This window comes from Rhinolophus sinicus, linkage group LG01 (assembly GCF_036562045.2).
Source record: "Rhinolophus sinicus isolate RSC01 linkage group LG01, ASM3656204v1, whole genome shotgun sequence".
Lineage (NCBI taxonomy): Eukaryota > Metazoa > Chordata > Mammalia > Chiroptera > Rhinolophidae > Rhinolophus > Rhinolophus sinicus.
In genome coordinates this window covers 72234450-72260422 of record NC_133751.1, presented here as the reverse complement: position 1 = coordinate 72260422, position 25973 = coordinate 72234450, and the positions used below count along the sequence as shown (strand labels likewise).

Sequence of the window (25973 nt, the reverse complement as noted above, 5' to 3'; positions counted from 1 at the left end):
TTTTCCCCTTTTATTACATAGCTTAAGATTTTGCCTGTGGAACAGAACATTAATACGATTCAAGACAGCGTTTGGGGTAAGGAATGAGAAAGAAGGACAGAAAAAAAGTTTCTCATTTGTAATACACAGATGCAAAAAAAGCCAAGAGGCAGTAAACACATTTGTTGAATGCAAGTAATCTAAGAAGAATACTAATCTGTGCGGACACTGCCCAGATACTCTAATTCTACTTCAAGATGCACATTAATTTAGGAGTGCAAGGAAACATACGTGAACTGACAGATATAGAGACAATCCTTCGGTTTAATCATCGTGTTCTAATCTGTACAGAGAGCACTAATAGATAAACAGAAAAGCAATAATACTTCTGTCTAGGGTCTTTGTGGACGTTTCAGTGGAACCTTAGATGAGTGATACATTCATAAGCCAATACTAATTACAACAAACACCTGAAATCAGTAGCATGTACATGGGGAAAATTTCATTTCTTCTCAACTGAAAGCTGGGAAAGGCATTCTCAAAGCCACTTCATTTTCACCTAACCTAGACCAGCCTTGTCACATGGTTTGGAGGAAACCTCCTCCTGTGTCTGGCTGCTTCCCGTTACAGATTACTTTCAGTACATTGGAAAAGTCGAAGCTCTTGGAAACAATCTCCAGAAGATCCTGATCTTTTTCTGTGCCATTGATAAATTCTTCTAAAGTCAATTCTCCTAGAAAATAATAAATGAACAATTAACAAGAGGCTTTGTGCATGCCACACACTGGTATACACAATATATTCAGTGGTATTTGTATTGGTACTCTTCTTTTGATATCCTTTCACCTCAATCAGACTCTAAATTCTTTGAATATCCTTATCGAAAAGCATTCAGTAGTAAGGTTGCTAGTGAAATAAAGATGATGAACACAATCTATTTTCACTTTTGAGTTGAGAATGTCAGGTGCAACCATGCAATTGTGGAATAAACCAAAGTGAAGTACAGAAAACTAAAAATAAAAAGGAGTGGTAAGCATGTGGGTGGGGAAGGTCACAGGGGTACAGAGGTGGTGGGGCAGGAGGACTATAAATAACAAAAGAAAAACCTTTCTTTGCAAAGGAAAATCACGGCTGCTAAATTCCTAACCTCAAAGATTTTTAAAATTTCTAGTTGCTCAGCATGACCAAAAGAGAAGTGGACGTGGAGGTGGGGGAGCTGAAGTTGGCTTTGACCACACAGTTACAATACTTCTCCATGACCACTGATGGTTGTGAAAGAAGCTGTATCTGCAAGGGGTTGGAGTATAGTAGCTATGCAATGCAGTAACCAGCGATGCAGGTTACTGACTTGGACAAGAGAAAAAGGATGAAATTCATTTTTTTTAAATTGAGACATAATTGACATATAACATTTATTAGTTTAAGGTGTACAACATAATGACTTGCTATGTGTCTATATTTTGAAATGATTACAATAAGTTTAATTAGCATCCATCACCTCACAGAGTTATAATTCTTTTTCTTGTGATGAGAACTTCTAAGATCTATTGTCCCAGAACTTAAAAGATGAAATTTTTCACTGTTGTTTTGTCACTTTCTTCAAAATGCCTGTGAACTCTACATATTATTTTTTTATGTTACCTAACCACTTACCATAAAAATTGTATTCTCTTTTCCAAATTAAGCCAAATTTTACCTGCAGCAAATTACAGTGTTTACCATTTATATCTAAAGTATTTATTTTTGAAATTTTCCTCATTCTTTTCCCTGTAGCACTTTAGCATTTATTCATTTATTTATCAAACATGTATTAAGCCCTAAGTACAAATGCCATTTTCTCTTCTGCATGGTTACCAGTACAGCCTACTACAGTGTCATGAATGTGGGAGGTGCTCAGAAAACGTGTGCTGATGAATTGCTTCCCTTTATCTGATATTTTTAAACATTGCTTCCTAATCCTTTTCAGTTTGCTTGTGGATTTATGCCCAAAGAAATTACAAGGATGTTTTGTGGGTCTCCCTAGAAAGGATCGTCTGTGTAGATCCAGAAGCTTCCCATCAAAAAATCTACTATCATAAGAGCCAAAACTGGTTAAGAAATGGTTAAGCTGGAGATCGTGGGACTCAGAAGGACTTAAATGATTTTTGACTTTTTATTATTTTCTTTTATATTTAAAGACATATTTCAATTTTTTTAGGGCATAATTCAGAAATGGCAGAATTTTATTTTATATGTTGGAAATTACATATACAGGTAATTGACACCTACAGTATTCAACATTGTTTGTTGTGTTGGTGGACACATTCTCTATTCCTGGGGACACTGAAGTTCAGTGTAATGGATGCTCTTCCATCACTCACTACCAATTTCAGCAGTTTCACTGGCGATAGGACAGTTACCCATGAATATTTTCTTAAGTCCTGTTTTGCCAATCTGGTTATCTTGTTGACATTCTAGGATCATGTATTTCTTCCTATTAACATTTTAAATATTTTTTATAACAAAACAAAAATCATCGCTCCCACTGCCCCACCCCAGAAAAAAGCCAAATTTTACTCTGTATGCCCATGTTAGAATATTTGCTCTGAAGAAGTCACCCTGGTTTTAAAAGAAAACAACCTGTGCAAAGAATTTGTTTTTCAATTCTTTCTAATTCTCTTAAATTAGAACTTCAAGAAAAATTGTGCTTGGCCTAGGAAATTGGCAAAGATGGGAATGCCGAGTCTTAGGAGATGAGAATGACCAGATATTCAAAGGAGGATGCTGGAAAAGATTTTCAACGACACAATTTGGTATTCATTAGCAATGTGGCACTAGAGGCATTTAGCAGCATTTTATGGCAGTTTTAAGTACAGTGGTTTCTTCTCCTATATGAGGAAACTCGATTCTCTTTTATCTCCTCATAGTTCCCAGTTTCCCAGTTTGGTTCACTGTGACCTTCATGGCTTTCCAGAATGTTCCAGTCTAAAATACCTCTCTCTGGTTAGTCGCTCAATGTCTTCCTTTATGTTCTGTCCCTGAGTTCTTTTACTGTAAATAATCTGCTCAATCATCATCCTGTTTCATTTCCCCTTTGGCCTCCTTCTGTTTCTTTTCACTTTCATGGTTTATTACTATGAGCCACTTAAGTCTCCCTTGTCTCTGTGCTATTTGGCGCTTTGTTAAACTTGTCTGCACACTTGTGGCACTTAATGTTGTGAACAACATCTATAAATCTTCTAAATCACGTCAAGAACGACCCTGAAGCAGCTCATGGTGGAATGTGGGTTGCTATTCTTCCCGTAGTAAAGGCTGCAGAATTCCACGCTCACTTATCCTGACTGTCTTGTTGTCCTCTGTTTTCATTCCTCAATAATATTGAAGGTTGAGCTTCAATTTTTTGTCTTTCTGATTCTCTTCAGGCTCTCCTTTTGGATGCTTTTATGCATAATATAAAAATAAAACTAACTTGTTGACATAATAATACATGCTCATGGTAAAAAATTCAACTACAAAAAGGTGTCATAAAAAGAAAGAATTCCCCTTTAACCCCTTAGTGCCACTTTCCGTTGGTAATCAACTCCTGCAAATCAATCCGTGTTTGTATTTTATGAAGTTTGCAATGTATATGCATTATATGTTAATTTCCAAAATAGTCTTCTAGATGCCTTTCACAGATAGCATTGCATATTGTTCTTGTTTCTTCTTTATTTCTTTGTTTGCTTTCCATATGCCATTTTTTTCAGACACTCATTCATTGTAACTATTTATAGAGTACTGGTTTTGTGCCAGGGTAAGAACACAAGAAATACCAAAGTACATAAAACAGAAATTGTTCTTGCCCTCCTGGAGCTTATAGCTCTTTACCTTTTTATTTTTTTAGCATTAATCCTATCTCTCTCTTTTGGTTAATCTTCTAACTTGGATTTGCTACCTGCCATGATAATTAAGTATAGAATCCTCATAGCTGTTGTATATTTTTGTGTATCAACAGATTTGATGTTGGTCATTCTTTTTCAAACAATTTACAGTCAAATTGGGGTTTTCACATATGTTCCTGAAGTTTTTTTTTGTTGTATTTTGGTGTGTTGTGATCTTCTTTATTTTGATTTCAATATTCACTGGATCATCACATACCAATGATGTGCTTGCTTTTCATTTTGAGAAATCAAAAATTATATATGTTGGCACATAGTCAACACTATTCTGGTAGACTTAATTGAACAGCTCTATTTCTACCAACACTGATGTTTTGATAACAATGATAATAAAAATAAAATATGATATTTGAGATATATATACTTAGGCTTGTACAAATGTGAAGAGACATTCTCCTCTATGGCGCTAACTTTCCTTTCATGTGTGAGATAAGAAAGCACTTTATTCTCTGTCAAATACTGGCAAAATCCTTTTACTCTTCTGCAAATATCAACCTTCTACGGATTCATTACTTTCTCTTCCTCGTCCTGGTGCACTCAGCAGTCTTTGTCCAACAATACAATTTTAGTATCTTTTTCTTTGTTTTAAATTTTATTAAATTTATTGGGGTAACACTGTTAATAAGATCATATAAATTTCAAGTGTACATATCTATAATACATAATCTACATATTGCATTGTGTGTTCACCATCCAAAGTCAAGTCTCCTTCTGTCACCACACATCTGACCCCCTTTACCCTCTTCTACCTTCTATATCATATAATACAACCCAGCTGTCTCTTGACATGAGACGATACACCCACCTCCAATAATTTCCATATATATACAAGCAAATTTTATTAGTTTTAGCTCTGTGTATGCATTTATCAAGAACCAGTGGTTCATTGTTATTCCAAAGAGCAACTTGTTTATTTGATATATTCATTTTGTAAAAGCCAATGATATATACATATCTTGAAATATGAATTTTTATCAGAGGAAATAATTCATGTGATTAGTTCTATAAAAAGCTATTCCAAAAAGCATTCTCTTTCTTTTGACATATTTTTCTAAGTCAAAGAGCCCTTTATCTTAACTGCAGGTGACCTCAGTTATTGCCTGAGCACAACACCTTCATTCTCCCAGATCCATATCCTTTATATTTCTAGGCCTCTTCCAACTATATTCCCCATTTTACTGATTCCTTATACTTTGTTTGTGAGGAACCTGCTTAGATAGTAAACAAAGTGTCCTGCATCAGTTTCTTGTTTCCTGAGACACATTGTCTGCTCCCTTAATTTAATAGAAACTGAGCCTCTTCTTAAAGATACCACAATCCTCATAGGAAGGCCACCTTTTTCTATTCCCCTACTCTAAGCATTAGAAGATCTATAGATATTTTTAAACATTCTTGACCTGCCTGTTTGAAATTAATTGTCTACTAAGTCTTAAACATTTATGATGTCCTGTCTACTTCCTGAATACTCATCCTTAGATCAATGATTTCAGCCCCTGGGCTGAAATGGTTTATTCTCTCTACTCCAGCCTGTGGTACCTCTAAGATTAAAAACTGAAACAAAGCAGAACAAAACTTAGAGCATTTCTCCTGTTTGGGGATCACAGTTTTGGGTTGCCTCTTGGTGTGTGCTGTGATCTTTGTCTTTGGTTTCAATATTCACTGCATCATCAGATAACCAAATAAGGTTTCACTGGCCTCATAAGACCTTCCACTCTCCATTTCTCTGGTCCTTTTCTAGTTTCACTTAGCTTCCTTGTCAGCTCTGGGTAGCTTGAATCTATTCCTGTCAAGCTTTTACATGAACTGACTTATTTTATTCTTGATCCATAGAGACCCAAACATGAGTGATGACACCAAATGGGTTTGATCTCGGTAAACTAGCAAGTGAGCATTCTGACTTGAGATTGAGGTGAGACCAGTCTAGAATTGTGCCCTTAACAGGGAAATTGATGCTATTGATTCATTTCCAAATTGTTTTTCTAAAAATTATACTCTTGTCCCGTTGTTTGTCTTCATAATGCTGATTTCATTTGAGCTCTCTACCAGCCTCCTCACCACCCCATCGTGCCAGACTGAGCTGCTGCATTTGACGAGTGCAAACTGCCACACTCAACGTGGGTCTCTACAGCCCTCTAGTGTCCACTATAAGAAGTGACTCACGGTAGGCAGGTTGATTCTGTGGAAAAGTTACTGTGGATTGATGATGACAACCATGGCTGGAGTCCCAATGCGTCACATCCATCCCTTGTTTAAAAATCTCTCTTACTAACATTATATTTTACACAATTCCAAACTTTCTGTTTTTCAGGGACCATTCCTAGACATGCTGCCTCAGTCTCAAATCAATATGCTCACCTACCTGTTTACTGAGTTCAAAGCCATTGGCGTAAACACTCTCCCTTTTCTTGCAATATCTATATTCCCCTTTCACTCCACCTCTGAAGAAGAAGCACAGCTTCTTTGATCCAAAGAGCTACCCAGATTTTAGGGTACAGAGAGAAAATTTAAAAATAAGCAAAAAGAATAAAAATGCAGAAAAAGTAGAAAGAGCAGAAATGGAGGCAAGTATGGACAGCTCTTTCCAGAAATGTGTAGTCAAAAGGAAGGAAATAAGATCTGATAGTAGAAGGTAACATAACTGAAGGAAGGATTTCTTCAGTAGGGGAACCTAGAGGTTATTCTTCAGTAGGGAAAACCTCCAGGAGAAAGGAAATAATGATGACTTAAACATAACCCAAAGCAAACAGCAGAAGGTCGTTCATCTCATATTCTACTGCTTTTATTTCCTTGTGTCTCTCTTTACTCTTCTTCATATATCCCCAAGAGTTAAGCACCATGCACTGAATATAAATATGGTCAATAAATATTTACTCAATTGAATTCCACCAACTGGAAAACACTGGACTGGTCAAACTGTGAAGCTCAAATTATATCACAACTAGGGTTCTTTTGAAAAGTTTATGCTTTTGTCTAAATGGCACTCCCCACCACCACTATCTCCCACTGTAAAAAAAAGTGAGCCCAAGGAGAGTAGCTGCCTTACCATCGTGGTTTATGTCGATATTATGAAATACCAAGTTGGTGAATTCTTCAGGGCTCAGAGTTTGCTGGCCATTGAGGTTTTGTACAGTCTGCAAAGGAAATTAAATCAGACATTTTAACTTTGCTGGAAGTAAATACGTTTTGTGACATTTCTACCCTAATGTGACAGAATTTTTTGAAGTGTCCATGTCAGTTTTGCTATCCGACCTGCTCTAGTTGTTAAAAATAAATTTAAAAAAAAGACCGTATGTCAGTTCCCAGTAATGAACCTTAGAAATCAAATTAAATTAACTGAATACAGTCTGGGTTTGATTTTATACAGCACAAAGGGATCCATTCAACATATTAGGTCACAAAACAGGCCAGGAATGCACTGGAGAAAACATGGTAGCAGTCACTGTCATAAGAATTCCAGACATGGAACAATGTTCTCAATTTCAGAGCCGTTATCTTTGATCTTATGAACGAACAGAAAAGAGTGATCTATGAGCACCTAAGGCTTCCTCTCTGGTTTCTGACATTGGCACCCCTGGTCCTTCTTACCCTTTTGTAGAGTGATCAACTGGAAAGACAGATATGGAAGGACAGTGAATTTCTCTCACACTCTGCCGGCACTTTTTCATCATAAATGTTGTCAGGGGACCCAGGGAAAATGACATTTCCAGATTTTCTAAGGGGAAGATTTCACCATCCCTCCCTTCCCCCTTAGGTGATTAAATTAAGTGACCCATATTTGACATAGAAATTCATGAGAAAATGAAAGAGAGAGAGAGAATGAATCAGTCATCTGAGAATTTGAACATAACTATCTTGATTGAACATCAAGGGATTTTTAGAAAATCTGCTGGCAACATATTTCAATTAAAGGGCATGGTCTTACATAAGACTCTCTTTTGCTTCTTTCCAAGCATTACTAATCCTGAATTCAGGATTAATCATACTAAACAGTGGTAAAGCACCACTCTTGGCCTTAGCAAGTTGAGTCTCACAGTTAAATGTAAGACAATACTTAGAGTAATGGTCACATACATACAGCATCTACTAAATGAAAGTTTTTAGGGTTTCTCAGTAACTTGGCAAAGGACCTCAAAGCCTAGAAAATTTGGCTAGGCATCTGGTATTCCCACATTCTAAAGTGATAGTATGTATAAGTCATAATAAAATTATTATACCATATGTATAAGTCACAATAAAGATTATGACATTTCTAGGATTTGTCCATTACCCATGTCCTGGCAATATAAGTGAGAGAGAAGGATTGGTTGGAAGATGGATGAGGCTTAAGGGGGTAATATTTTCGGAGGGAGTCGTCAGTGTGCCCTGTGTCTTCCCTCCTCTTATAGGAGAAGCATGGTGGGGAGATGGGCAAGGAGGCATGGTTTGTTTCCTTGTTTCTTTCCTTATTTAGCATATGCTTTTTCTCCTGAATTTTGCTAAGTCCTTCTCTAACCACTCTCTTTGTGGGGGCACGAGGAGGTAGGAGAGAAAAGAGAAGCAGAAGACCTCTGACCTGGTAGGTAATGTCATGATTATCTAGTGTCAGGGCTTTCTGGATGACAGATGTTTAAAGTCCACTCTTTCTGAGGAACCCCCACCTTCTTTTCATTACTGAGACTCTCTCTATTGTAATTTCCTAAACATAAATCATGCATTTTGATTCTAGCTGATCCTTTGAGGCTTATTCTACAGGCTCCAGGTCTGAGTTTCTCAACAACTACACAATGGACATTTTGGACCAGACAATTCTTTCTTATTCAGGATCATCCTGTGCATTGTAGAATGTGAACAGCAACCCTGGTCTCTAAACAATAGTTAGTGGTAGCGCCACACTCTCCCCAACTCCCCAGTTGACAACCAAAATGTCTCCAGACATTGCCAAATGTCCCCTGAGGGAGGAGGAGTGCGAAATCACTCCTGGTTGGGAACCATTCTCTAGATTTATCTCCAGCTTTCTTCTTCTGAGGTTCCCTCACTTCTCCAAGAGTCTCAGCTGGACAAGATCCAGGACAACTCTTTGACAGCTTCGTCTCGCAGTGGCCCATATCTGATTTATGGAAAAACCCGAGCATCCTTCACCCCCACAAATTCTAGGAATGTAGATACTTCCTAACCTTTTTCCCTCTGCTCTGCTGCCATGTGTGCCTCTTCAGATTTCTCAGGCTTGACTTAAACACTGCAACACTGTGTTCCCCAAACTAGAGACTATATTAACATCCCAATGGACTCCTTAAACTCCCAGGCTACTGACTTGAAGACACCTACCCAAGAAATCCTCTCCAGTAATCCTTCTCAAAACCCCTCCTCTTGACCATTTTATATCCTTGAAGTGAGATTAAGATGTAACTACTTCCTTTGTAAGGAAGTTCAAAGTCCACTCTTTTTCTGAGAACCCCCACCCCCATGCACCTCCTTTTCACTACTGAGACTCTCTCCCCTGCAATTCCCTAAACAAACGTCATGCATTTTGATTCCAGCTGATCCTTCAAGGATCGTCATATTTCTGCCTATAATCTAATACTGCCTTCAGATCTCTTTGTTTTTAACCTCCTTTCCCCCTCCCCCAATTCTTTTGAGATTTGATGATCTTCTCCCAACCCCCCAAAATGAATAACACACAGCAAAATTTTGCCCTTAATTTCAAGGGCTTCTAGGATTCCTGAAGACCATAGATCCACAGAACCCAGGATAAAAACCCTTGCTTTGAATATTGCTGTAGAGGCATCCCTTAATATTTGTATGCTGTATTACATATTTGATGTTTTTAAAATAAGTTTGACACATTTATTTAAGATAATATTTTCAAGTGTATATGTGGTTTGGCACTCTCTACAGAATATTTTAAATTCCTAAATTTTGTGGCAACCTGTAATATGCATGCAGAATTTCTGAATTTAATGCTTAGAGTTTGATTGCAAAGCGCTTCTTAGTACTTTTTTGTGTGAATGCCCTATGTGAGATTAAAGTAGAAACAATATTAGTATTATCATGCTTTTGAATTCTTTCTGTTTGCTGATTAATACGACATTAGCTAGTTTTAAATTTTAACAGCTTTTTTCATTTGTTGAGGTGTTCAATTATAATTGTAGTTCTACCCATTTATTTTTTTCTTGCATTTTTGCTAATATTTCTACTATGCATTATGTTTATAACTCAGCTCCTTCATTTATAAGTGGAAGAATTCTGACCAGATCATTTCTAAGACATTTGATTCTAACTCTGATTCTGTTACAAACTCAGTATATTACATTCATAATATTTATTTTATTTCATATCTTCATTTAGATACAGTGTCCCACTTAATCATTTTTTATTTTAAAAACCATTTTATTTCACTCAATGATATAACTATCTCCACTTCACTGGTGGAGGGGGTGTTAGATTTATAACAGGACTTATTGAACTTCCGAGATAGAAAATGTCTGAGATCCCTGAGTTTTCTATTAGAAATACTTTTTAGTCCAGCTTCCCGGAAGATTAGTCCTGAAGTACCTTTATTCTTAATCCATGCCTCTTGTTATATAAACCAACTTGTATTTTAGCTGCTCCCTGCAAGACTTTCTGCACTGAGGCAGAGAAAAAAGAAAAGTTGTTTTAGAACCTCATGCTTATTTCATTTTTCATCTCAACATGCTGCTAAATTTATTAACTTCCGCGTGGACCACACCAACAAGAAAATGTTGATTTGCATTTGTACACTCACTAACCAAAAAGATGTGAAACTTATATTGTTTCAGCAATTCCAAATGTATATCCCAAGAATAACCAACTGCATAGAAAGCTGTCACCAACTCCATAGGGAGAAAAATTGAATTAACTATAAAATGTCCTGCAAAGGATACTTTACGACTTCACTTACCATGAAGATGTTCAGTAGTTCCTTTTTGTCAATAGAACCATTTCCATCAGCATCATACAGCTTAAAATACCACTTTAATTTTTGGTCCATTTTTCCTCGTACAAATAGATTTACAGCAGCAATAAACTCTACAAAGTCAATAAATCCATCCTGTGGAAAGCAAGGTGGAAAGAGAAATAAATATTTAAAAAGAACAATTGCTTTTTATTTGAGAAGTCATCATTTATGAGAACCTTATGTGCCACTGAATACAACCCACAAGATTTTAGCATAGGACTTTTCCCTGGTACGTCATTGAAAAAAAAATACATAGGTAATGTGTATAGAAACAAACAACTTTAAATATATAGGTAAGCACCTTTTAGACAAAATGTCTATTTCTTATGCAGGAAAAAAAACATGGTTCTGAAATGCTGTGATGGAAGGCTGAGTCCTCACCACTGAGCCCCCTACAGTGGCTGTCTTCTCCTCGATATCTTTAAGTTTTTATTGTCCACTTCGGGAAAAGACTGGGTACTAATTTTTAACAGAAGGAAAACATCAAGTAGCTAAAGTCTGTACTCCTTTTTAGAGAAACTGGTTTATCATTTTGGACTGCTAAATTCCAGGACTCCTTTTAAGGATCCATCACTTTTGATATGGATCAAAATTTATGAGCCTCTTCTATAAAGATTTTTGTCATATTAGTCAATCTTAGTAAAGATTATTTAAGGGTTACATGATTAGGTAATTCCTCTCATCCTGTTTTAAATTTGTAAAAATTCTCAGTTGAAACAGAAACAGTCTGTGTTATTTTTAAGAACCATATACTTTAAATTCTGTTCAGCCAAATGCTCAACTATCCTAAGAAAAGTGTCCAGCTCTGGGTGTGTGACCCACTCTGCTATTTTCCCATGAGTTCAGATGCTGATGGTAGCACATCCAGCCCAAAGCATGCTGTCAGCTGCATTCTCTGGAATATTTGGGATGTCAAGTCCTATTTACAAAACAGGATGTGACATAAGGTACCCATTTGCGTTGGAAATAAAGGGCCTTAGACTTATGGGTCTGTAAAGTGATATGTGTTTGCTTTGAGTCTCAAGTTTTTATGTCTAGTTCTACCAAGTCTGTAAGAAAAGCAACTGAGAAATCAAAATCTGTTCGGCTGTTTCATGGCTTTTTTCATTCTTTCTTTCTTTCTTTTTTTTTAGACAACTACAACATCTCAGGTATTGGAAGCCAACGTGATAATAATCATTATAGCATTGTCTTCAAAATGTATTTAAATATACATTTAAATACAAGATGTACATTTAAAAATTTTCTACATTGTGGATGTTTTACCTCTATAATAAAAAATATATGTACATACATATATATGTGTGTGTGTGTGTGTGTGTGTATATATATATATATATATATATATATATATATATATATATTCAAAAAAAGAAAATACTTAAAAATCATTTCACTACATTTAAGTATTAGAGTTTTACATTTTACAATTTAGGCATCTTTACCCCATCGACAGCTTTAATACTTCTTAAGAGATAAGCTCTGCTAACAGATGGAAACCAGGTTGAATGAGTGTCCTAAAGGAAGTTTGTTCAAGTATACAAAATGTAAAGTGGTTTTACCTTTTCTCCACCTGCCTTTCCTATTGTTCATTACCATGACCTTATTAATCCCTAGCAGAACTATGGCTGAGACAAGGGAAATGTTATCCCAGAGTCAAAATTGATTTATAATATCACATCTCCAGATTTGGCAGGACATGACCAATATTTATCAGAAATAGGGCTGGCAGGTTCGGAAGATGTAACCTGGGTGGATGGTATCAACCAGGGGCACATCTGCTCCCAGGTCTTCCTCCTGTGTCTCAAGGGCTGACCAATCAATACAGCTGTTTCCTAGGTGGTTACTAGGCATGTTTACCAAACAGTCACAGAAGTACCCTCCCTGCGAAGACTGAGCTGGCTTGTTATAAAGTTGATCCTCCATGTTCCCATAAAAACCTGATATTTTATAGTGGTTTGTTTCACTTTACGAGTCCTGCTTCAGTGACCGCAATTTTTGGTGTCACCCCACGATGAATGGCAACAGGCTAGATTGAGCAATGTTGCCTTTAGAACATTTGGTACTTTACGATTAGGCCCAGTGGGTGGATGGCCCTAACACCTCCACTCAGGCTCTGAAAGCTCTGGGCAAACCATACCAGGAGATGAGCACTAATGTTTTTATTGTACGGTTTTAAAATGGAGAACCTGGTGAATCTACAGCCGAAGTTGATTATAGGTAAGGAAACCTTTCTATGTAGACAAGTACAGCTTCTTCAAAAGCATCCATAAGCAAAATATTTCCTGCTTTCATTTCAGCATTTTCTTATGTAGCCAAATTACTCCTCACAATCCACAGCCAACTCTTCTTTCCAGTTCTCTTTCTGTTAAGATTTTGCAGAAATTTGCATTGGTGAGATGACCCCAGTGAATGTGATTTAATAGCTTGTGTTAGTATTGGAAAGGGTTTTAGGTAAATGCTTGTTCTATAAATCAGAAAAAATATATATATAGTTTTCAATTAATCTATAGATTTCAAGGATGGGGGCAGAAGATAAGAGTCACAGAGATGATGAGGAGATGTCTCAGAAAATGTGACTAGAAAGAACAGCAAATGTCCAGAATCTTTGGGGAGAACCAAAGGAGCACTAAGTTCAGATGTTTTGCTTGAGCTACAGGATCTCCCGTGCACACAGAGCTGCCTGGGGATGCCTGACACCTACTGTCCTTGAGCCAGAGTGGGGTTCATAAACTACCTGCACAGAACCATGTGGTCACAATGAAATATGCAGATTCTTAGACCTTAACCGCAAACAACAGCATCAAAACTACTTGCGATGGGTTTTAAGAGTCTGCATTTTAAAATGTTCCTCAGGTGAGTCTTATGTATCCCAAGATTTGGGAACCACGGACGTAAGCTGTTTTTCTTATCCGTGTCTTTCTTTGTAGGCCTTATAATCTTCTAGCCATTTCTCCATGCGGTTATTGTAATTGTGACTTATTTTTACATGAATTTATGTAATCTTATAAGACTAATTAGAAAAATTATGGCCCACATGGTACCGTCTCAGAATAGTGGTATAGTCATACGAACACAGTCCAGCAATCAAACCTTAATTTCAAAATAACAGCAAGTCTTTATTTCATTTCTGGAACAAATACGAGTTGCACAGAATTTATGGATTCCTTTACAACATGACCTTCATCTCCCATCTGCTCTTTCACATACACCCTGCTGCTCAATCTTCAGCAATCTCCATTGCCCAGTTTCTTCGCTGCCAGCCCCAGCACAAAAACATTTTACCCTCTTACTCCACCAATGTTTCTCATAATTCTGCATCACAAAATCCTAAAATATTAGTTTGGCACTTAGAGGTTGAGGGAGGTGAGCAAAGTGCGAGCACACAAAGCCATTTTAGTGATCCTCAGGCAGGAAGAGTTTGGGAACACACATAGAAAAATAATTTTAAGCCCAACACATATATAGATTTATACAGCATGTTCTGAGGATGGAGCGAATTGCAGGGAAGAGTTAATGGGGCTCAAGATATGGAAGCATGATAGTTTCTCAGGCTCCTAAGGGAGTTCGGCTCCATTAATATGTTATAAATCATTTTGTAGATGGGGGTTAAAATGAGAGAGAGAAAAATATATATGGAACTTCAAATTTAAGCTTTCTTATGGTCTCTAAAATGTATGAAAAATATAAGGCATTCTTTTTACATCTATGAAGAAACTATGTATATAATATCAATGTGTATATATATATACATATAATCTACATACATATATATACATATGATATATATATTCATAATATATATACATATAACATATATAATATCTTTTATATATACAGATAACATATTATATATGTATGTGTATATAGATATATATTAAAGAGATAAAGGTTTAGAAGTCTAATATAATAAAAAAAAAAAGGAAAATGAGATCCTGTAGTGCTTCTGTCCAACAGAAAATCCATAGGTGGAATATGTGGTCTCCAAGCAATAAAGCTTATATGGATATGAAAAATAATTACTTATTACTAAGAGCTACTATTTATATACAAAAAGCACACGTTTCAAGCACTGTGCTAGTCACTTTCCATGCATTATCTTCAATTCTAACAGCAACCTGACAGACAGCCTTGTTATTCTTATTTTACAGAGGAGAAAACTGATTGTCAGAGAAATTAAATAAACTAGATAAAGTAACAAAACTAGGATGTAGAAGAATCCAGGATTTAAACCCAGGCAGCTTTACTCTAAGACTTTCGTTCTCTGTACCACCCAATATTGCCCTCAAGACTTGTTACAACTGAATTCTCTATCTGGAAGAGTGTCTATACACTTGAATAGATTGATGTGCTCATGCAGTTTGTTGTTCTGGATTCCTGTGTGTGAGCTATTTGGTAACACAGTTGCCTAAAGTGAGGTAATTCTGAGTGTCTGAGATGCTTCACCTTGTGCTCCCTTCATATCTGGTGCTGCCCAAGTAAAGCTGGCCTGTGTGCTCTAAGCTGCTTAGCCTCAGGGAGACTTGTGAGACCAGAGGGCTCTGGGGGCCACCGCTTCCAGGCTCTTCTTCACCCTGCCCCCATAGCCATCTGGCTCTGGCTCAAGGACAAATGTTGTTCATTCTCCTCTTGCCTTCTCCTGTTCCCCAGTGTTTTTGATGAACATTTCTTTGGTCCATTTTGGAGTTTTTAGCTTCTCTCTGCCCAGGGGTTTAGCCTCCAGCACCACACAGACAACAACCTTTCCCTACCTATGGTTTTCCCAGGAAACTTACCCAGCTGCCCCTCCAGGACCTGAAGCATACATCCTGGTCTTGCTTTTGCTGATCCTGCTCTTAGTCTGTGCAGCTGGTCCTTCTTTTGGCTCAGCATTTCCTCTTCTTCAGGGCCACACTCTGCATTACAGCCCTGACAAACCTCTCCCGACTCTTTAAAATCTCTGGGTAAAATCTCGCTGTAGATATCATCCAAAATGCCCAATATGGTCTCTCTCTCTCTCTCTCTCTCTCTCTCTCTCTGCCTGAGTGACTTTGAGTCTGCTTTGAGTTTTGTCCCAGTGATGGAGCCACAAATTTGTAAACCAGGTAATGTCATCAGGAGAAGTTGGCTTCATTTTACTATTTTAAACCATAGAATTGCACCTCTGGAAACAGTCCTTCATTTTGCAGATGAGAGGTAGACTGGACTAGTAATAATAATTATAATAATAATCAGAATGACAATGACAGCTGTTGGTGTTGATGTAATACTTGCTATACATACAGTGCCAGGCATTGTGCTTTACACAGATGAGCTCATTTAGCCCTAACAAGGCCCTACACAGTATGGACCAAGAAGCATGTCATCCTGGGTTCTCGTAACACTAAGACCATGGAAATAGAAATGATTATTACAAAAACTAGTGATAAAACCTCAAATAATCCAAACCCAACAAAAATCCACCAAATTATAGTCCCAGATTTAATCTGTTTCCTCCCGTATCATTAACTTTCTGCTACTTTTCACAGAATCACTATCTGAAAAATTCATGAATTGCCACAGCCCCTAAGCTGAAGACATTTAGAGGTTTTCATTTTTTTACATGTGACACTTTTCACTGACATTTTACCAGCTGTGGTTGGTCAGTAACAACATAAGAAATGAAATGTCTGCTTGAAAATGGTCAGAAGTAAGGAAGCCCAGAGAGCTGGTATAAGCACATAATAGGATTGATCAACAATTGTCAGTGATGTTTAATTTGCATTTTAGGAACTGCAAAGAAAGTAGGCAGAATATAAGGGTCGCCTCTATCGTGTCAAATACATGTGAATACTTTTAAAATACTTTTGTGAATTTTAAAAATCTGTTGTTTTAAAATAATGTTATGTTCAGCATATACAACCTAGCCCATTTTCACCTACAGATGTTTATATTAACAACAAACACAGCCTCTCTATCAGCCACGGAATTGCTGGAACGTCCTGAGGAAGGACTCCCATCTGTAAGATGAGAAATATACAGCTCGCTTGGTAAATTGATTCTATAATATAATCTTTATACAGATCAGACACGGTTGTTCTTGACTTAACCATGAGTTCTGGGTCACAGGGCATCTCAAAATATTTACCAAACAAGCTCTTGACTATTAATAGGTTCCCTGGATATTAGTAGGAAGCCCTGACCATCTGCCCCCAGAATACAGCCAGATTAGCAGGTGTCCAACCCACTCTGAATGAGAGGCCAGCCTCACCTGTTTTGGGGGAAGCAAGATAATGAACTTGATCACTTATAAATGAGCTAACTATGGAAGACCTACCTAGGAATATAACAATGGCAGCCTTTTGCAAAGAAATTCCTGTTAGCCATTATGGTGTGTTTCCTCTTATAAGCACCTGTCTCCCTAAAGTGTTATTGCAACAGACAAAATAAAATCCAGCCTCACCCTAATTCAGTCAGCCTGTCTCCTAAGAGTGTTTTATTTCCCATGGAAGAGCCGGGATCTTTGTTCTCTAATGAGTAGTAAAAGTGAATAGAGGATATTGAAAATGGCAGAATAGACAGCAGAAAGTATATACAAGTAATACGCCATGTATTACTTGCTTCAAGCCCGTGTTTCTTTACTATGACTGTAACTAAAAGAATAGTCAGAGGAAGTGCTTCTGAATGAATAGTTCTGGACCCAGAATTCCCTTTTCATATGTACCCACAGCTCTTTGGTGACAGAAATGGGCCTAGAACCCAGTTTTCTGCCACTTTGTAATCTTTCTGGCATGGCAGCAGCGCTTATATTAGGTTGCACATGCGAACCACCTGGCAGCTTCAAACAAAGCATTGTTTTGATTCCGTTGGCCAGAGGAGGAGAGCCAGCCACTTGTATGTTTAATAATACCCCCAGGTGCTTCTAATATGCAGCCAGACTTGAGAAGCAGAAGTCCAACAGATTTTGCTAAAATATATAAGTTACAACAGGTTAAGTTTAAACGTATGTCAGCAAGCGCAGTTGATGCCTTTAACAGGTAAAATTCTGTGAGAGGCTCAGACAAAAATTTGGTAATTGATGGTAGTACATATGTGTAATGTGGGGACTCAACTCTTGTTTCTGGCAGGTGAATGCAGGATATGGTGAGGACGAAAAGGAACACCAGCGGGGCCACAGGTAGGAGGTTCTCGCTTGCAGCAGGTCGAAACACAAGAAGCAAACATCTGCCAGTACCCCAACAAGGGGTCTTCCTGCACCAGTCTCCCTGGCGGCCTAGCGAGACACAGGAAATAGAATCTACTCAATCCACACCATCTGCAATCCGTGCTTGCTAACCGCAATCCGCACTTGCTAGCCTAGCCACCACAGTTATATACAAAACAATAGTGGCTAATGGCCATCTGGTTACAGCTGATGGCCATCTAACAACCAGCCAGCACCTTTCCATGTGAGGCTGAGAGCCTGGAAACTGCTCTCTGGGACTCCATCCCTACAATATGGAAATGCTATGTCAATTATAAAGTGCTAAACAAATATGGGGTGTTTTATTATCACCAATAAATGCTCTCTGAGAGCTTCTGTACTTGTAGCTGTGAAGTTAGTAGCCTTGGTCTTTATACTTAAGAGATTGCAGCCTAATGGTTTACAAGCTAAGAGATGGTCATTTGTTTCCAGTAAATGTATCTGATGAATAACAGCAGTAATTGTGGTCTTCTTAGAGGCCAGACAGCCCAAAACACTGTTACAGACTTCAGGGCAGTCAGGGGGGTTAATGAGCAGCAGCAATTATGACACAAGTTCAAAGCTAATTTTTAAGGGCTCTCACACAAAAGGAAGCTAAAGAACCCGACAACAAAAGGTCACTTCTGAATTCCAAGTAGAGCTGGAGTTCCCGTATATGAGTCCTGATTAGATTAAGAAGACACTCAAAACTCTAAGATGATTCCCATTTAATTAATTACATTCTGTGACTGGCAACCATTGCAAGAGGCCAAAATTGCCTCAACCAGTACAAATGACTGTCTAAGGCACTCGGATCAATTAAAGATGAGAAATGGCGGGAAAGCAACCCCTGCCCCTGCAGGCATACTCTTTCATGTGGAAATGTAATTTGAGCTTGATAAAACAGTAGTTAATCTTCACTGTTATCAAACCTGTGGGGACCAAGGTCAAAGACATCGGCATTTTGCAGATAAACATATCATCCCTTTAAGGGCTGTCTTGCCCATTTCTTCTTTTTTCTTAAATTAAAGTTTATTGGGGTGACAATTATTAGTAAAGTTACATAGGTTTCAGGTGTACAATTCTGTAATACATCACCTATAGATCACATTGTGTGACCATTTTTTCAAAGTTTTCTCCTACATTATTTCATATGAGCTCAGTGAAATGTAGGCAGGCTTCAGTTTTAGAACTGAAGACTTTTGACACGGAGGGGTTATGAGCCTTGTAAAGATTACACACAGCAATAAAGAAGCCTGACCCGACCCCGGCCAGCCTCCCGAGCTTCTACTCCTCCCGAGGTGCTGCCTCCACTGTCCCCATGATGGCCTGTGATTCACACCATAAAGAGATTCACACACGGGCTCATTTAAAAATAGCAAGGACTTCTGATACATTAAGCTAAGGTTTGATTTGTGAACACATTTATAGGTAAACTAATCACATAGATGGTAGTAATCACATATTAAATCCCGTAGCTTACCACTTATCCTCACTTTTCTTTCTGTTAACAGCCTAATCACCTATGTTTCTAAGAATTCACTCACCATTCCCTCACTCTTGATTCCCAGGATTTGTCCGAAGCTGCTCATTTAAATAACCTAAGGACTTCCTTTGGATGTGTTTTTGTTTAAATCCTCATGTTTAGAGGGATCCTAAATCTGTTCTGACCACTGCTTTTCTGCTTCAAACTATCACTCCATTTATGGTTTGAGTTCCAAACCCATAAATTCAGAGAAACAATTTTATTTCCCTTGTGAGATTTTGGAGCCTTACCAGAGGCAAATCTTCTGACAAGTGTTTTAGGTCCATCTCCCTGTCCCACCTCTATTCCTTCTATTCTAACCATTGCTTTTATTACCCCTTTCTGCCTATTAGAAAAGGCCTCATCCCTGACCTCCTGCCAAATGATTATTCTTAGATCATTTTTGATCCAGTTTAAGAGCTGACAATGGCATTCAGTTTGGATAAAACCCAGATGCAGAGGTATAGCCCTGAGGGCCATACATTCACTTTCATACCTATTACAGGAGCAAGAACATAGACCAGGAGCCAGAGGGATTGAAGGCTGACTTTCTTCTCTAAGATTCTCTAAGCAAGTCGCTATTGGCACCTCAGTGCTCTAAATGCCTCATTTTTTAGTTATCATGTAAGAATAAATGCAGTCCCAACAACAGGCTGGTTAGCTATATGGAGCAAAAAACGCAGATGAGGCACCTGGAGTTTGTAGTCCCCAGTTATGCTCTAACAGTAACCCTCTGCCTTAGTTAAATCTAAGTGACATCTACTTTATGGCACTGTGAGAGGTGTCTGGTCTGGGGAAGCAAACAGGATTTGAAGAGGATGATGAATTCTTCATTTTTATTCTTCATTATTTCTGCACTGTTGTTTCATGAGGATGAATTCATGCACCATTGGCACTTAAAAAGAGAAAGGGAACATGAAGAAGAGCAAATTGAAGAGCTAGTGTGAAGCAGTGTGGCTGGAGTGCAAGAGGTACAGGATGAAAAGCCATGCTAGGTGCTCCTGCATCGCCAGGCTCTGCCTGGACTTCAGCAGAGCACAAGTTCAGTTCAGTTTCATGCACTCTGTACTCGAGTGTGCATGGAGCCCTGAGCGCATGTTCTTGTCTAGTATAGGAAGTAGTTTCCATGGAACTGGGTGTTTTGCTTTAATCTCCAGGTGAAGCATGTGTATGTCTAGGTGAGAATAGTGCAGGGCCTGTCCTCTTTCACTGCCTCTTGGGAACCAGCAACAATATCTAGATTTTCACAGTGTTTCTTCTTTTTGGAATATCTCTGCTGGCCCAGACCCAGCTCTAATGCTTACCAACCTTTCATCAGCTTCATTAGGCAATGACTCACTTTCCCTAGCAAATCAATGGCACAAATGGGGGAAAGGAAGTAGTTAGGGAACTATTATAGAAAAAAACAGACTTAAGAGTGATAACCACCAATTTCCATGTATGAACACATAAGTTTGATTTGGATCAAACTCAAATCAAAACAACAAAAAAGTATGCTCGAGACAATATAGAAATTTTGCCCATAGACTACTATATGACATTAGGAATTATTTCACCTTCTGAAGAATATAGTTAATAATATTGTGGTAAGTTTACATGGTGACAGATAATTACTAGACTACGTGTGGTGGTCACATTGTAAGGTATATAAATGTCAAATCACTATATTGTACACCTGAAACTAATATTGTATACTTACTATATTTAAAAAAAGGAAATTGTAGTTTGAAAATAGAAAAATAGTTATTGTCACCTTTGTTATGTATGATAATGGCATATTAGTTATGCTTTAAAAGAGTCTTTATTGTTAAAGATAAATAATAAAGTATTTACAGATGAAATCATATTATGTTTGAGTGGTTTTCTTTTCTTTTAAAAAATCCAGAAAAACATGTAAGAGGACAGATAAAACAAAAATATCAAAATTTTGATACTTGTTGAAGACAATTTACACATTTGTATATGTGTAAAATTTTCATTAAAAAATTTAAGTTGCTTCATTTTAAATTTGAATAGTTTTCCTTGTACTTAGCCTTGTTAATTTTTTGAAAATGCACCATCAGATTGGTTAAATATCAATTGTTTTTGAAGTCCTCATAGTAGATAATCCATCAATGCCATTTTTTCATGTCTTCCTCCTGAGTCCCCCTTCTTCCTTATCCATCTGGATTAGCAGCACATTGGGCTTTCTGCATAGCTTTTAGTCTAGACTTTCCTTCTCCATGATCCTGGGCTGCCATATCTGTTTATCTGTTTTTCCTATGTTGGACTCACTCTCTCCCTCTTTGTTGATAGATTCCCTGATTTTGCTAGAGCACCTGCTCCAGTAGCTTCCTAAGATAAAGTAAATGTGAAGCAAATTATTTAGTTCTTGAATGTCTTTATTCTCTGCTCACATTTGATTTGGCCTGGTATTTTTCTCCTCAGAATTTTGGAGGCATTTCTCCATTTACTTGTATTTTTAGCTTCCTGTGTATGTATTAAGAGGCTCAAGGCTATTTTGATTTTGATTTTCCCCTTTTTAAAAATATTTTAGGATCTTCTCTTTATCTCTGTTGTTATAAAATTTCTCATCATATACTATAGATTGATTTCTTTCTTTTTATTATGCTGGGCCCTTGGAATATGTCTGATAAGTCTGGGAAATTTTTCTGGTTTGTTTTATTATAATCTTACTTTTTTCCCTGGGCTCTTTTTCTGTGACTCTTATTCATAGGATGTTAGACCTATTAATGCCAATTTTCAGATTTCATTTGTAGAAATGCTCCATGGAAGGAAATAGGAAGTCAGGGCTGATTGGGCGAGATGTCAGACCAAAATGTTAGTCTGACCCAGGAGAAGAAGAGAGCGAGAGGAAGTTGGGTAGCAAGTGTCTTATACATTCCTGAAATCTACGTTTTGAGAAAGCTGCCAAGAAATCCTTGAGCCAAAGTCAGTGGACAAGGATCCCCTGTCTCTTAGAAATGATTTAGCCTTATTATTTCTGCTGTACAATCATTGGTGGTAATCTTAACCCAGGCACAGACTCAACACAAGTGCAAGGATGGATCTCAAAGTGATGCACCTGGACCCTATTAATTGCCTTCCTTGGTGGTCTGAGGTGACAACTGCAAAGAGGGTTCTATTATCACGTGATGTTGAATGCATTTGCTTATGTACTGTGCCCAGAAAAATGTCAGGCACATTATAAGCACTCAGAAAGCGTTAACTATGGTTACTGAGTGCCATGGAGAAGCCTGCAAGTGTGTGGTTAGCCAAATAAATTGTTATAAACTTTGTTCTAAACTTCAGAATCTATTTACTTTTACTTTATGCACTGTTCTAATAAGCTTGGTTAAACTGAGATAAGCCAAAGCCAGGTTAGCAATGGCAGACTAAAAAGAGATTGGAAGCTTATTAGTATAACAATCATAAAGTTGGGAAAGGCGCATTTGACAGCAGGAAAAGAGACAGACAAACAACAAAAAGCAAACACAACAAAAGCACATATTTTCAGGATTTTTAACATTAGGAAAGTTAGCCCCAGCAGCTTCAGTAGGCATGAATGCTTCAGGGTATTTCATAAATGTAACAACAGATGTTCATAATAATGTCTATTATCAAGAAAACGTTTTACTGGTACTTTGAGGAAGCAGGAAAGCATAAAGTGCATTTCAAATGATTTTCATCTAGAATAGTTAAAACTGCAGAGGAGCTCCACTAGAAAGAGTAAATCCTCTGGGATTCTGGACAGCTGATTGTTTTATTCATCTAATTAAATATATGGCTTTTTGGTTTTCCTACGCATAATTGCATATTATTTTTTACTACCACTTGTTAATGAACAATCCTTACCCTTCTCATTCTACAACCTGATTTCATATTGAGATTCCCCTCACCTTTGATGGCATTCATCATCACTGCCTAGGTTGCTTCCTTCCTAAGCAAACAAAAAATCTCTGTGATAAATCATGAAAACCAGCAGAACTTCCAAGTCATTTAAATTAAGCTCCTGAGATACGCTTGGCCATGCCATGACTGTCACCAAGGGGACTCTCACTCCAACAGCACACATGCCCCGGGCTGCCTGTTTGGACAACGTCTGGACCTGCTTCCCGACACCCAGCCGGCTGCAGTGTGACAGCGCTTCCTTGTTTGTACCCAGCACTCCTTTTCACGTGTGCCTGCTCTTGCATATGAACCACCGACACACACTGAGCTTTCACGAACATTGGGCTAACAACAAATAGCTGTCGTGGGACATGACATCAATGCCTTTGGAGAATAACTGAAGAACTTGATGATAGCTTATCTCCTAACCTCTCAGGAGTACTGTCAGAGTCTGAAAAGCTGCTGTCTACAACCGACTTCCATTGTGAAATTGGGTTGCTTACAGCAGGCAAAGTGGGACAGCCGCAGCCATACAAAGGGTGAAACAGAGAGGGACAGAGGGAGGGAAGAAGGGAGAGAGACAGAAAAAGGGGGAGACAGAGTGAGAGCGCACACACTGAGAGATACGTGCATAGTCAAAGAGACAACATGCAATGTGCACATAGTATCTGGTCTTAGTTCAGGCTACTATAACAAAAAAATACCATAGATTGGGCAGTTTAAACCACAGAGATTTATTTCTCACAGTTCTTTAGGTGGGGAAGTCCAAGATCAAGCCACAGGAAGATTCAGTGTCTGGTGAGGGCCCACTTCTTGGTGCACAGACAACTGTCTTCTCACTGTCTTCACCTGGGGGAAGGGGCGAAGAAACTCTCGGAGTGGGGGGGGGGTTCTTTATAAGAGCAGTAATCCCATTCATGTAGGTTCTTCCCTTGTGACTCAACCACCTCCCAAAGACCTCACCTCCAAATCCCATCATATTGGGGTTTAGATTTCAACATATGAATTTGAGGTGGCTCATTCAGTCTATAGCACACCTGGAAGGTATTTCAGAGTTAAGAATGAAAGCACAATCTTCTCATTTTCCCACCAATTTGTAAGTTCCTTGGGGACAGAGCTCTGCTTGCTTGCAACTAGTCTAAGTAAAATTTATGAGGAAAATACGGTCATGCTGAGTAGGCAGTGCTTAATTCAAGTTTGATAACAAAGAACAATAATGTCAAAAAAAATATCTGTTCCTGACATTGCTACAAAGATTAAATTAATTTCACACAGGTTTAATCTTCCCCAGTTCTTGGCTGTTACCTCCTTTTATATCATCTCCTTTTTGGCTTTGGAAAAGGGCTCAAAGGGCTGTGCTAGTTTCCATACATCCTAAAGGACAGCCAGTTGTTTCAATTTATTACATTAATTATCCCTCTTTCTCTTCTATTATCATGTATAGACTTCTAAAGCCATTTGTTTTTCTATGAGTAGTATTTCTCCTTTCCCTTTTATTCTAGGTGGCATTAGCACATTTTGAAATATACAGATTTACAGGTAAAATAACCAAAATGCATAAGGAAAGCAGAAAGGAAGAACTTCAGCCTTGTATTTCATATTGTTCCTCTTTTTGTCTTATTTTTTGTATTCCATATTTTTTCTCATTTTCATGTTTTTTTCAGGACACGAGATTAAATGTGTTGCAACTCCTCAGGAGGGAGTAAATTCAAGACAATAGTTGAGTGACAATTTTTAAAAACAAAAATGTATGTGAATTTAAAACTATAAATTTTGTTTTTCCCCAAACTAAATTGGTCAGATATGGAAAAAAAAAAGAGCATTATAAAGCATTCCAACTTTTGGGTTGAGCACGAAACCATGTTGGGCTAATTTGTATTGATTTTACCTGCCAATCTAGATGCAATCACACTTTTAAAAGTAGATTCCTACAATTTGCTTTTCTATAAAATGTCACCAATGCATTAACTACTTTGAAAACAGTCTTTGTAAGTCAATCTGCACATATTAGATTTGTTTAAACAATAGCATTAGAATTCCATGCTGAGATTTAATTTTAAAATAACTCCCTACATGCAGAACATTTCCAAGGGCAGAGAGGTTAGTACCCAATTATTTTCATGCCGTCAATGCTAAATGTGTTTAATAACTCACTTACCTACAAGCTATGGGTTCTCTGAAGACCTTCCCATTCCATGCAGGGGCACATGTTTACCTCAGGCTATTTTATATTTTTAAAAAGGAAAAATGCAGAACCATAGCCAAAGGAAAAGAAATAGGTCTTACCTTGTTCATGTCAAAGGTATTATAGACTTGATCAACATGTTGATTGGCCTTTTGATTCAGACCTGTCAGACCCAAGAATGTCTTAAATTCATGCAGTGTTTGCAGGCCGGATGGATATTCCATCATAAATTTTCTGTACCACACATAGGTCTCTTTAGCAGGAATTGTTGTCTGACCTCTAGCTGTAGATTTGCTGTTTCCCATCGTGACTCAGTCTACAGCTTTTTCTCAGGTTGTTTTCGGGAAGGGTCTCCCTGTACT

At 37.8% G+C, this 25973-nt stretch overlaps 1 protein-coding gene across 1 annotated transcript; it reads right to left on the bottom strand.

The window, feature by feature from the left end:
* On the bottom strand, positions 1-25973 carry GUCA1C (guanylate cyclase activator 1C). Its single transcript, XM_074338674.1, is given in 4 exon segments — positions 1-709; positions 6891-7027; positions 10795-10944; positions 25713-25973. Coding segments are annotated over 4 exon segments (597 nt in total). The 5' UTR covers positions 25917-25973; the 3' UTR covers positions 1-603.